Source organism: Lactuca serriola, chromosome 1 (assembly GCF_051521515.1).
Source record: "Lactuca serriola cultivar US96UC23 chromosome 1, Lser_US96UC23_V15, whole genome shotgun sequence".
NCBI lineage: Eukaryota > Viridiplantae > Streptophyta > Magnoliopsida > Asterales > Asteraceae > Lactuca > Lactuca serriola.
This window is the reverse complement of record NC_136408.1, coordinates 8,944,092-8,956,348: the sequence shown is the minus strand read 5'-3', so window position 1 is coordinate 8,956,348 and position 12,257 is coordinate 8,944,092. Positions and strand designations below refer to the sequence as shown.

The following is a 12,257-nucleotide window of genomic DNA, read 5'->3' as shown; positions in this document are numbered from 1 at the left end:
AAGACTGATTTACCCTTACTGACTTATTTTTTTTTTAAATTATCAATTAATTAAAAAATATTAATTAAATGTGGAAAAAGTATTAATTAAATATATAATGGTTTGATTCAAGGACCCACACTGCACCCTCCTCTCCTCCCCTCCCCTGCCTCCTTTTAGTCGCCGGAAAATGTGCCTCCTTTTGTTTAGTCGCCGAAAAATGCAGACTCTACCAGAAAATGTTGGACTCCATTGGAAAACACTAGATTCCACCACTCTCACCTTTACCCCACCCCACCCCAACCCACCATTCACGTTCCAACCAATTCCCTTTCAATTGTTACCATCTCCTGTGAAATCTCCGGCTACCATCGTCTAATATCCACCATCTAAAAACGATTTCAGTTGCTAATCATCAAAGCATCGTCAATGAACAAAAACCCAAATAAATGAACATTCATACCTGAAATCAAAATCTGAAATCGTTTACAAAAAATGAATCCTCTTCCACAATTTTAATCCTCGATCACAACGGTGGATGAAACCAACGCTTGTAATAATCTTCAACCGAGTTATTGCTTCCTAATCGAATCCAAACCGGTTGCAAAAACGCCGCTTAACTTTTCACATCAAATTGATTTCTTCCTTTAGAAACGAATCCATCAGATGTAAAAAAAAAGCCCTCATTTTTTCGTTCTGATTTCTTGTTCCATCATTTTTTTGTTCTGATTTCTTGTTCCACCATCACCAAATCAAGAACTTTTCACATTCAAAATCCTATAGATTTTCACCTTGATTAAGAATGAAGATGGATTTGAGAAACTTCAGGTACATAGAAACCCAAAAGAAAGACAGATTCAATAAAATTGGCTTGTGAAAAAAACCAAAATCCCCAAATCAAGTTTTCACATTCTTTATGTTCGTCAGGTTTTGGGTCATCGGAAATATCCATGACACCTACTTGACAGGAGAGAACGATGAAGGTGATGTTGAGTTTCCATGGAAGCTTACATCTTCATCAAATAATCCATCTTCACATGTGAAAGACAGATGGACTTATATCTGGTGCTAGATGTTTGTCGGCGAAAAAGAAAGGAAAGAGATGGAGGGTAGTTGCCGACTGTGGCATTTTCCGACAAGTAAAGCATGGAAGAGAGAAATGATGGTGAAGAAAGGGTTGTCGATGAGTGGAGGGTTCTTTCACTGAACCATGGATGAATGAAGAAAAGATAAAAGTTTCATAAAGTACATATTACATAGGTTGTGGGTGGGTTGGTGGGACCCGCCTTTTATTAAACAACTAGTTGTTGTGAGACCGTATGTTATACGGGTTGGATAAAACAAAAAAAATATATAAATGTTTATGCAAAAATTTATTTAAATTTGAAATTTAAAAGGAAACACATTAAATAGTATATGAGTTGTAATATTGTAATTTATTGGTTATTTTTAATTAAGGCAATTATTAATTAAGGTGTAAATATGATGTGTTAATTAAGAAAAATAAAAAAAATGAGAAAATGAAAAATAGAAAAAAACATTTATTCAAAAATACCACAAAATGACAAGTGTCAAAACTTATAAAAGATTGACATGTGGCAAAAAAAAAACCTTTATTTATTAAGGAGGATTTCTATAATAAATAAAATAATCAATAAACATTAATTTAATTAAAAAAAGAAATATACAAGGGCAATACAGTCTTTTTAAACGTGTCAGTGACCAAACGTGCAACAAAAACATATAATAGGGACGGTCCGAGTTAAAAAAAAGTATTTAGGGACCAAGCATGTAGATTACCCTAAATCACAGGGACCATCCATGTAATTTACCCAAACCGATTAAACCGAGTCTTATTTGGTTTGGTTATGGTTACTTTTAAGATGTAAAAAAACTGAAAAAACCGAACCGATTAAACTGAAAAAACCGACCAAATAACACCCCTACTCCCGCCTATTAATATTTGGAGTTAATTCATACATAACAAATTTTCTCCATACACAACAATTTGTACTTTAAAATGTTATATTATACAATTCTATCAAACATAAATTGTTGTGTAAGAAGAAAAATTAATGTGTATGGATCACTTGTCTTAATTTTAAACGATTAAATGATGATGTGGCATTTAAATAGCCCAGTTGACATGTAATACAATCATAGATATCCAACAAAACGTCCAATGGAATAGATATACGTACACATGTAACTTTTGTTCAACTAAAAATATAAATAATTAATATTTATAGTTTATTTAAGGAAAACTAATTATTCTTAGAAAATGTGTAGAACTATCTTCACAAAAGTAATATCATTAAATAAATATAATAGAAATGATGTATAAAAACATGTAGTGATGTACGTAGAAGGCTGATTAAATTCTCCAAATTCAAGAGTAAATCGAATATTCGATTATTCCAATATATTTATATGGCTATGGGGAGGGGACTTAATTAGCTCAGCAAACACTATGCCTTGAGCTCGATATGTCGAGAACAACCCAACTTGGCAGACGATTGTAGAGTCTCTCTCTCTCTCTCTCTCTCTCTCTCTCTCTCTCTCTCTCTCTGTGTGTGTGTGTGTGTGTGTGTGTGTGTAACATTCCGTTTAAAATAGAGTAATTAAATAATAAACCCGTATCTCCGAGAAGTAATTTTTATTATTATTTTATATTATTGTAGCCAAAATCAAATAATAATTAGCGGGGTGTTGGTTTCGGGGGGCCAAATGATAAGATTCGAACCTTCGGGGGGGGGGGGGGTGTTAAAGTGTAATTTTGGGACTTATTTTGTAAAGATTTTCAGAAGTCAGGGGTATTTGGTATCATTTGGACTTTACATGAAAGAATTTATGGAAGCAGGGGTTAAAGAGTAAATTTTGGACCTAAGTTGAAAAGGTTTTGTAGAGGAGGGGCCATTTGGTAACATTCGGACTTAAATTGAAAGAACATAGCGAAGGAGGGGCCATTTCTGTCATTATGGGATAAAGTCTTATGGGGCGGGGTATATATTCGTCACCCCCTCCGTAACCCTAACCCTAGCACCAGCCGCCACCTTATACCTCCCTTAACCTCCAACTGCCACTCCCATTGCTACTATGTCCGGCCGCCACCTCCTAGCCAACCGGTGTCGCCGATCGAAGCCAACCGTCGGTGCAGCCACCGACAGCGACGAAGAGCCTCATGCGACATCGGATCATTGGATCGTCGGACCGTATAGCGCCGTTGTTGTCGTCGCGGTCAACCTTTCTCCTTCTCATTTTTTCCGTCACCATCCGTAGCCACCCGTGATATCGTCGATGTTGTTCCAGCTGCCCTCGTCGTCGACTCCATTCCACAGCAGCTAGTTACCGCTGCTGCGCCGAAACCATTGAAGATGTAGTCGTTATTGTCTGTCGCCTGTTGTAGTGCCGCTTTGCTGCTGTTATTGGACTGTTCCGATGAGATGGTGGCAATGTTCGTGGTTTGTGATGCGGATGCGCGTGTGTATGGACTTTCTGTCGAGTAGAAGTCATGAAGAACCACCATGGCAGCCGGCCATGGTGGCTGCCGCCGAAGACGCTGTTGTTACCGCCGTTAGTCGTGGATATCGCCGCCATTCGTGTTGTTTCCGCCGCCGAAAGCCACCAGGTGGGTGGGTGGGCTTATTTCGCAAAAAAAAGCATATGTGTGTGGTTACTTGGCCAGAAATCACAAGAGAGCCACCACCACCACCGTGAGGTTGTGGCTAGCACCTCCGACCACCGCCTGCCGCCACAAGGGCGGCTGTGTGTGTGTGTTTTATTATGTGTGTTTATTTTGGATCTTTGTTGTATAGATTATCATTGTATCGTGGCTGGAATAATCAAAGAAAACAACCCGTCACCGCCGTGAGGTGGTGGTTGCCACCTCACACCGCCATTCTGCCGCCACCATGGGTGGTTGTGTGCTTTTGTGTGTATGATTGTTATTTTGGGATGCTTGGATATCTTTTTAGCCAAAAATCATAACCACCACCACAACGAGGTGGTGGCCGCCGCCATTGACCACCACTACCCGAGGTGGTAGTGGGTGGTGCCCGACTTATTTAACCTTAATTGACCTAATGAAGCCCTAATTGACCTAAAAACCTAACCATTTGACTAATTGGCACGCGATTGGGTTGGAAACCCTAATTAGGGTTTAGAAAACCCTAATATTGTATATGCTAATTTGGAATTGTTGGGACCCGCAAGTTTGGACTATTGGATTAGAATCATGAATTAATCACGACTATGTTGTATGTTTGACTAGTAGAGTGATGGACTTAATGGATTAAGTCCTTAATGAGTTAAGTAAGAGCACTAACCCTAATCGTCATTTTATGTGAAAACCCTAATTTTGCTTGGGCCTTGAGTTGGGCCTTTCCATTGGGCTATCCAAGAACAAGTAAATGGACTAAAATATTTAGATGAGCTTTAGGGTAAGGCCCATGTGAAGGATTTGGGCCATAATTGGGCCTTGATGATTATGAGATATTGGACCATAGTTAGCCAAGTGTTTGGACCGGAATAGATGGTTGGGCCTTAAGGTAAGGCCCATGTGAAGGGTTTGGGCCCAATTTGGAAAATTGGGCCATATGCTGGGCTTTGGTCCATTGGTTGACTTTTGGGCCTTTGGAGTGTGAGTTTGGGCATTGGGCTTGAATCAAGCTAGGTTGGGGGTAAAGTAGTCTTTTACCCCAAGCATGGACTTATGGTTATATATTGGAACCCAATTAACTGGGTGGTGTTTTAATGTTGACAGTTCGAGAAGCTGTCATCCAACAACTAGGGTTTTGTCTGCGGGACTTCAGCAGTGTGAGGTGAGTTCTTCTCACTATATCAACAGGGTCTAAGGCACCAAGGCCGACCCTTTATGATTTGTATCCTGGTTATAGGATGGTTGCTATGTTAGTGATATGTTAGATCGGTATCTTGGTTATAGGATTATTCTATGATAGTGATCTGTTAGATCAGTATCCTGATTATAGGATGATTGCTATGTTAGTGATCGGTTAGATCGGTATCCTAGTTATAGGATGGTTGTCATGTTAGTGATCTGTTAGATCTGTATGACTATCTGTACATGCTAGCTAGCGTATGATATTTATGTGCACATGTTTTTTTTTTTGATTGGGGATTGGGTTGAAGCGGACTTGCTTTGTGCTTAGGCCAACATACTCAGGGCGTACCGGATAGACTGCAGACCCACGAGGGCATACTAGTCAGACCGAAGGCCTGGCGAGCGATCCGGATAGGTTGAAGGCCCACGAGGCGGTCCAGACGTGTCGATGGCTCGGAGAGCGGTCTAGATAGACTGATGGCCTGCGAGGTGGTCTAGTCAGGCTGATGGCTCATTATGCATGTTGTTGTTTATATGATATGGTTATATCTGTATGGCATTGGTATTTTGGGGGAACTCACTAATGTTCAGAATTACAGTTGATTTTGTTTCAGGTACATCTGATGATCACGGGAAGGCGAAGGCATGATCGTGCACCTCCTTATATTCTTATGATTTGATTCTGGTATACTCTGACACTAAATCATTTTGAAAACAAGTTTTATAATAATTATTGGTTTTGAAATGTTTTAAAAAGTTTAAATTTAACATGATTTTTATGGATGTTACATCTTCTCCCCCATGCAGCACCCCATTCCATCTCTTCTTCCCATCTTTGATCGTAGAGTCTCTCTTCTCTTCTCCCCCATGCAGCATCCTATTCCGTCTCTTCTTCCCAACTCTGCAAACCGAAGTCCTATCCTTGTTGGAGTCGAAGTGAAGCTCCAACACCCTCTTCCCCAGCCAGGTCATCCATAAAATACTTTTAAAAGTATGAATATCAAGGAAAAATCAATAAGTAAATTCAATTTTCAAGACGTACAATTGTAATTAGTTTATTAGTTGATTTAAGTTATTTTTGACACACCACAACTAGCTTATACGTACTTATTTGTAGAACATTTTTGGTTGATATGTTTGGCAAATTAAAGAGTAGCTTATAAGCTAACTTTTTAAAAAGTTGCTTAAACTAGTGTTTCAATGATCTTATTGAGCTTATTTTTAATCCTACCCTTTATTGATTATAAAAAAAAATTAAAAAATTTTGAATAAAAAAAAAACTCAAAATTCTACAATTTTTTTTTATCCGATAGCATTTGCAAATAGCTTTTTAGTTATCAACTAATAGCTAATTTTTCCGTCAAACATAACCATACACCATCTTATCAGTAGTATGGAAAATATTTATAATTTCAAAATAAAAAGAAAAGAACATAATTGACTAATTGTTTCAGTCTTATTCAATTGGTCCAATAAACGGTTTGAAGAAGCACATAAATTCCAAAGTAAATCAAAACAGCTGAACATTTGTGGGTACAAATACAAAATCTATCAAATATAGAGGACTTGATACATCCGTACATAGTTCCGCATTTCTAATTAAGACAAAAATCACATGATTTTTTTTTACCAGTTTGACCGACGACTTTGAAGGGGTGATTTTTGGGTCCAATAGTCTCGTTTAAAGCTTGACTGGGTCTTTTTTTATACAAACACATGATGACATTATTTATGTACACTAATTACTAATTTTGGGTCACGTAATTAAGTTTCATCTCCTCTCCTATAGAGTATAGAGTATAGACTAAAGTTGTTTATAATTTATAGGCTGGTGGGATTGTAAACACGATGGATCTAATTAACCCCCCACATATATACAAATTAGTAGCCACTCACTCAAATGTCTTATGTCTAGGTGCCAATGCCATTTGGTGTTTTGGCTTCATCCTGTGAATCAAGAACCAACCAATAATTAATAAAGTCACCCTAGAAAGCTTGTCCCGCTTAACAAACACAACCACAACCACAACCACATGGATATTGTGTTGTAGTATGAAAGTTATAATGTGATTTGGGTTGGGAAGTGTACTTCATTTTCCAACCAAAATCCATCAAGGCCAAATTTGGTTTACCTGAATTTCCAGGAGTAAGCCTTCAAGTTGAAGTCGGATTTGAGAGAAGGAAAGGCGGTTACGGGGATCAAAGTCCCAACATCTCTGCATCAACTCCTTCAGCTCTGGGTGTGTATCTCTCGGAACATCTGGTCGAACCCCCTGCAATACTTAAATTGTTTCTTTCTTTATGCATTCTCTCTCTCTCTCTCTCTCTCTCATATATCATATATCCAAATCCAAATGCTGACCTGTCTTACTCCCAAGGCTGCTTGCAATGGTGTCATCTTCTCATAAGGAACCTACAAGTACAACCTCATATTCATATCATTCTTAACTCTATATCTACAACAATAATAATAAGTAAAATTATTACCTTGCCTGTCACAAGCTCCCATAAAACAATCGCAAAACTGAAAACATCCGCCTTTTCATCATATTGCTGATGATTTATAACCTGCAAACCACGACAATACATAAGTAGGCTCCATTCATCATGCTAAATTTAGAGTTTAGTTTGGGTTTATCACTGAAAAAACAAATATAAATATTCAAATATTATATGTAAAGAGGAAGAAACAAAAAAAACCTCAGGAGCCATCCATCTGTATGTTCCAGTCTCCGCTGTCATAACTCCCCCTTGACTCAGAAACCGGGCAACCCCAAAATCTGCCACCTTCACAACCTAAATTTAAATGTTAAATTAAATTTAAAAAAAGTTAACAAGCTAATAAGTCAAAGTGTAATTAATGCCTTTCTAGTTTTTACATTTTGAGTGTCCATGAGCAAATTTGCAGTCTTGAGATCCCTATGAATTATGTTGCTGCTGTGCAAGTACTCCATTCCTTTGCAGACATCTATAGCAAACTTCACTATCTCTGAAAGCTTCAACGTCTTATGGTTTTTATGTAAGTACTCATAAAGGCTCCCTCCAGGCATGTATTCTGCATAAAGTAATAAACAATCACCAAAAATGTTTTAAGATTTACCAAACAATCAAAATATATAATATATTAGCTAATGGAAGTTTTCTACCTGTTATTATGCACAAAGGAGGTTTCTTCATGCATGCACCAATAAAACGAACCACATTGGCATGCTGAACCTCCCTTCACACACATAATGCTTTGTTTATTAGTTGTTGAATTAATAAGGTTTTAATTTACAGGTTTTTAAAGTAAAGTTACCTGAGCATGGCTACTTCATGAGCGAATTCATTCCCCAATGTTTCATCATTTATATGTTCAGATCTAAGAATCTTGACAGCAACATGCTCACCAAGGTACTCTCCATGGAATCTTAATTTCAACAAACAAAATAACTGATATTAAGATATACTTGTAAGAATTAGGAATGCAATTGGAAAAAACAGTGTACACGTACAAATCTCCACAAGATCCAGATGCAATCTTTTCTCCAATCTTCAATGATGCTCTGTCTATTTCTGCATCATCTCCAAAATGGGCTTCAGTGGCTAAAGCTTTCTGTACAGCTGATATAGAATCTGAAGAAGAACCAGACCATGAACCCTACAAGGTAATCCAGTTTGTGCATATGTTTTTGTCTTAAAATAAGACCCTAATACCCTTAAAAAACACCATGTGATGAAAATCATAGTAAATGGAAAAAGATTTTACCTCGCTTCTAGAAATTGCTTTCTCCATGGCTTCGTGTAAAGCAATTGATTCCTGACCACAAGGTTGCAGAATCAGAAACAGTCATATATGAGTATTTTGATGTTAGAAGAAGAAGAAGAAGAAGAAGAAGAAGAACCTGAAAAGGCCATCCATCTACCACAAATACATCCAAAGAATAGCCATCTATTGTTGAAAACACATGTGCTTCACGGATGTTGAGCTCTATGTCAGAAAGCAAAGCGGAAAGCTAGGAGAGAGGAAGATAGGTTAGGATTGTGTTTTAAATATCAAACTAAATTACTGCAAACTGTTAAGTGTTGACATTTTGACAATGGTACAAACACCATTATCTGATGACAGCTGGACCTTTTCATTTAGTAGCATGTTAATGGAATGGAGACAGTAATGAAATAGGCAAGGTAATGGAATGTGTTGTTACATTCCATGATTAACACATTCCATGATTAGCCTATAGGAATGGAATATAATGTATAGTTCTAATGGATCTTTTATTTAGAAAAATAAAAATATTAAACATAATAAAATAAAAGGTCGTCAAAGCCCAAAATTACTCTTGGTTATCTGAACATATGAGAGATTTTTAAAAAATGGCAACTTTGAATTGGGTAGGAATTTTCATCAGAAATGAATCAAATACTAGAAAAATAAAAATATGGACATGTCCAAGAAAGGAAGATTCCAGGATACCTGACTGAGGAGCTTAGGCTTGTCGATAGCAGAAAATATGACTTCATGAATTGGCATATCTGGAACATCCACTCTGCAAACATTCATGTCATGCTAATTTATTCCCCTCATATCAACAAACATCTATGAATCTTATCTAACAACAACAAAAACAAAAGAAAGCTTGTTGACAGATAGGATTAAAGCAGTGTAGTCATATATGCTACTTAGTTAGACAGATAAGTTACTCTTTTCCCAATTTAACCTGAAGAACATCAACAACATGCCTTTTATTATAAAGAAACAGCCCCATAGTCATACACGAGTGCATGACACTATACTGAAATTAAGGGAGAATTGTGTGGAGACTTGTTGAAATTAAAGGAAAAATGAGATAGAAAACTTTTCTATCTCATTTTTCCTTTAATTTCAACAAGACCTCACACAATTCTTCCTAAATTTCAGTATAGTGTCATGCTCTCATGTATGACTAAGGGGCTGTTTCTTTTTAACATAATGGGCTTAATGGGTTAAGCACTTAATCTAGACAAGTTATACGTGGCTATATCTTTTTTTTTACTTAATCTGGACATAATGACTTAATGGGTTAGGCCAAAAACCTGGCTTAATGTATCACGACACTAACCTTTACCTATTTTCTCTTCTTTTTTCTTCCCAACTCCTCACATAAAAAATGATGATTTTTTTTTTCTTTTTGGAATGTAAGGGTAAAATGGTCATTTAGTCTCGTTCAGACGGTTTATTCAGCCTATAAAAAAACAGCCTTATGTCTACGACACGTCATCCAGAGAGACATAATTACTCATTCAGCCACTTTACCCTCACAGGACCTAATAGGGGAAAAAAGAGACAACCCACAAGAGAATTGTCAACATTCCAACAATTTTAGTGATCAGTTACAACTGAATCATGCCTTTATCTAAACCTACTACACGAAGACTTGTATAGATTCCCATGTGGAGTTACAAATGGGAAAATAGTTTTAGGGTTTACGCATATAAATAAGAGCAAAAGAGACTGAAATTACACCAGTATTAATTCTTTGCTTATATACTTGGTGACTTGTAGTACCTTCTGGAAGACTCTCCTAGGTTCTCCTCCTCCTTATCAGCAGAATTTCTTCCAACCTCCAAATTCAGGTCCTCAAGTTGAGAGCAAGGTTCAAAACCCACCTCTTGATCCCTGTCACTGTGGAGAATAAGTGAAATATGTAACAAAAAAAAAAATAGCAGCACACCTATGAAATGACAGTATGGGGTTCCACATTTGAAAGAGAGGAAGGAATTGCAGAAACACATAAATGTTAATTCTGTATTTTGCTAATATACCTAGCATCTGTTGGTGTTAATTCTTGTTGCTCACAGTCATCAACATCTGCTCTAGTCCAAAAGTTCTGCAATCCACAATTTTAGGAATTGTAACAATTAAGAAATATATAATGCACACGCACACAAGATTCAGGTTAGAGAACATAAAATAAACATAAGGCAGATTTCAGCAAGGATATCTTTTAATTTGGTTGTGATGAAGATCCATGAAGCATACACTTGGATACCAATTTGCAGTCAAATTAGCTTAAGAACTGAGTACACATCTTTCTAAATATGGAAATAAAGATAATACTTTATGGTCGATAAACTTGATTTGCAGGTTTATCCAATTCAGTACATGTAATAGGTAATAGTAGATAGGAGAGCACTGAGTGCGAATTGTTCAGATTTCAATTGGGATTGGGTTGCATCATTGCATATTTTTGTCCATCCAAAACTACAACATGACCTAGCTTTTGAAAGTCTTCACATGCTTTTTCTAACAAAACTTGAGATCGAAGATCACGACGTTTCAAGATAGTTTTATACTACATGTTCTCCAGCATTGAGCTTTCGTATTCTAGCAGATGGATCATTAATTACTAGAGAATATGAATCCATTGCATCAACATTCAAGAGCACTTGCTGGAGCATGCTAAACATGTTTATTTTTTATTTTTGATATGACAGATGAGGGATATCAAGTTTTTCTAACACTCAAAAGAGAAGTTGATGATGCGTAGGTTGAATCTTCAAACTAAAACCATTACCTCTAAAAGACGAACATGAAAGACAGGTCGATTTACAAGATCCTTTGCCAACACAAGAAGCTTTTGATGTAGCAGCACATCTTCAACCCTATCCAAGTTGATATCCAGAGCATAACTGATGCATTAAGAGTGTCAGAAATAACATTTTTAAAGCATGATGGAAGATGAGAACTAGCAAAAATAAACGTCTCGAAATTGATACAAATTTATAACAAACTTATATCCGTGTGCACATATACCTCGCAGGAAACCGGTTGAAGTGAGCTTCCAACTGATCCCGAAATTCAGGATGATTAATAGCCTCTTCGTTGCCAATCTCCACTAACCGATTATACACATCATTCACTATTTCATTACCGCTAAAACTTCCAAAACTCCGAGGCGGCGAAGAACTCTCACCGACTCCTTCAACCAAATCCATCACTATCTCTGTTCTGTTCTGTACGTATACCTATATGTATATATATGTTGTATTGTATATGTGTGTATCTATATACCTGTTTCAATGTATAATTGTTTACTACATATCTACAAGCAATATCAAGTTCCGAGAGAGAAAATGGTCCGGCAACATCGTCGCCGGAGAAAGCAGAGGTTGACCGGGGATCTTTGAAGGAATCTAGAAGAGAGGGGTATGCTTGTAAATTTGGAGTAGTGAGGGGGTAGAAAGACCTGTTTTGAAAATACTTTTGGAAAAATGGCAGGCTTTTTGAGAGCGAGAGAAAGAGAAAGGGCCCTGCTGAATGTTGTCGTCACTGTGTGTTTATGGTGTGTATGTGTGAGAGAGAAAGAGTTGAAAATGGCGTGGGTAGGAGTGTCTCGGGTTTTTATTTTCATTTTTCATAAAGGGGAATGCATTATTCATGGCAATCTTATTATATTATATTTTATTATAAAATATT

At 37.0% G+C, this 12,257-nt stretch overlaps 1 protein-coding gene across 3 annotated transcripts; it reads right to left on the bottom strand.

The window, feature by feature from the left end:
- Window positions 1-6,345: 6,345 nt before the first annotated feature.
- LOC145095565 (serine/threonine-protein kinase STY46-like) lies at window positions 6,346-12,145 on the bottom strand. Of its 3 annotated transcripts, none has more exons than XM_079033513.1 (16): window positions 11,595-12,145; window positions 11,356-11,470; window positions 10,604-10,668; window positions 10,347-10,463; window positions 9,276-9,348; window positions 8,704-8,814; window positions 8,568-8,618; window positions 8,314-8,459; window positions 8,118-8,228; window positions 7,966-8,039; window positions 7,699-7,874; window positions 7,520-7,606; window positions 7,307-7,387; window positions 7,182-7,232; window positions 6,952-7,092; window positions 6,346-6,766 (listed from the first exon to the last, which is right to left on the bottom strand). In XM_079033513.1, the coding sequence occupies exons 1-16, from the start codon at window positions 11,774-11,776 to the stop codon at window positions 6,731-6,733; spliced, it is 1,617 nt and encodes a 538-aa protein (XP_078889639.1). In that variant the 5' UTR covers window positions 11,777-12,145; the 3' UTR covers window positions 6,346-6,730. The 3 variants fall into 3 exon arrangements, with proteins under 3 accessions (XP_078889639.1, XP_078889565.1, XP_078889603.1); XM_079033439.1 differs by having other exon boundaries at window positions 7,520-7,615; window positions 11,595-12,143; XM_079033477.1 differs by having other exon boundaries at window positions 7,520-7,615; window positions 10,347-10,457; window positions 11,595-12,143.
- Between the last annotated feature and the right edge of the window lie 112 nt (window positions 12,146-12,257).

What these genes read in the sequence shown, in the direction of transcription:
- LOC145095565 (XM_079033439.1), bottom strand. Translation starts at nt 11,776, where the DNA reads ATGGATTTGGTTGAAGGAGTCGGTGAGAGTTCTTCGCCGCCTCGGAGT. An exon ending in TTAACACCAACAGATGCTAG is followed by an intron (nt 10,464 to 10,603) that starts GTATATTAGCAA and finishes TATTCTCCACAG; the next exon opens with TGACAGGGATCAAGAGGTGG. An exon ending in CTAGGAGAGTCTTCCAGAAG is followed by an intron (nt 9,349 to 10,346) that starts GTACTACAAGTC and finishes GAATGTTTGCAG; the next exon opens with AGTGGATGTTCCAGATATGC.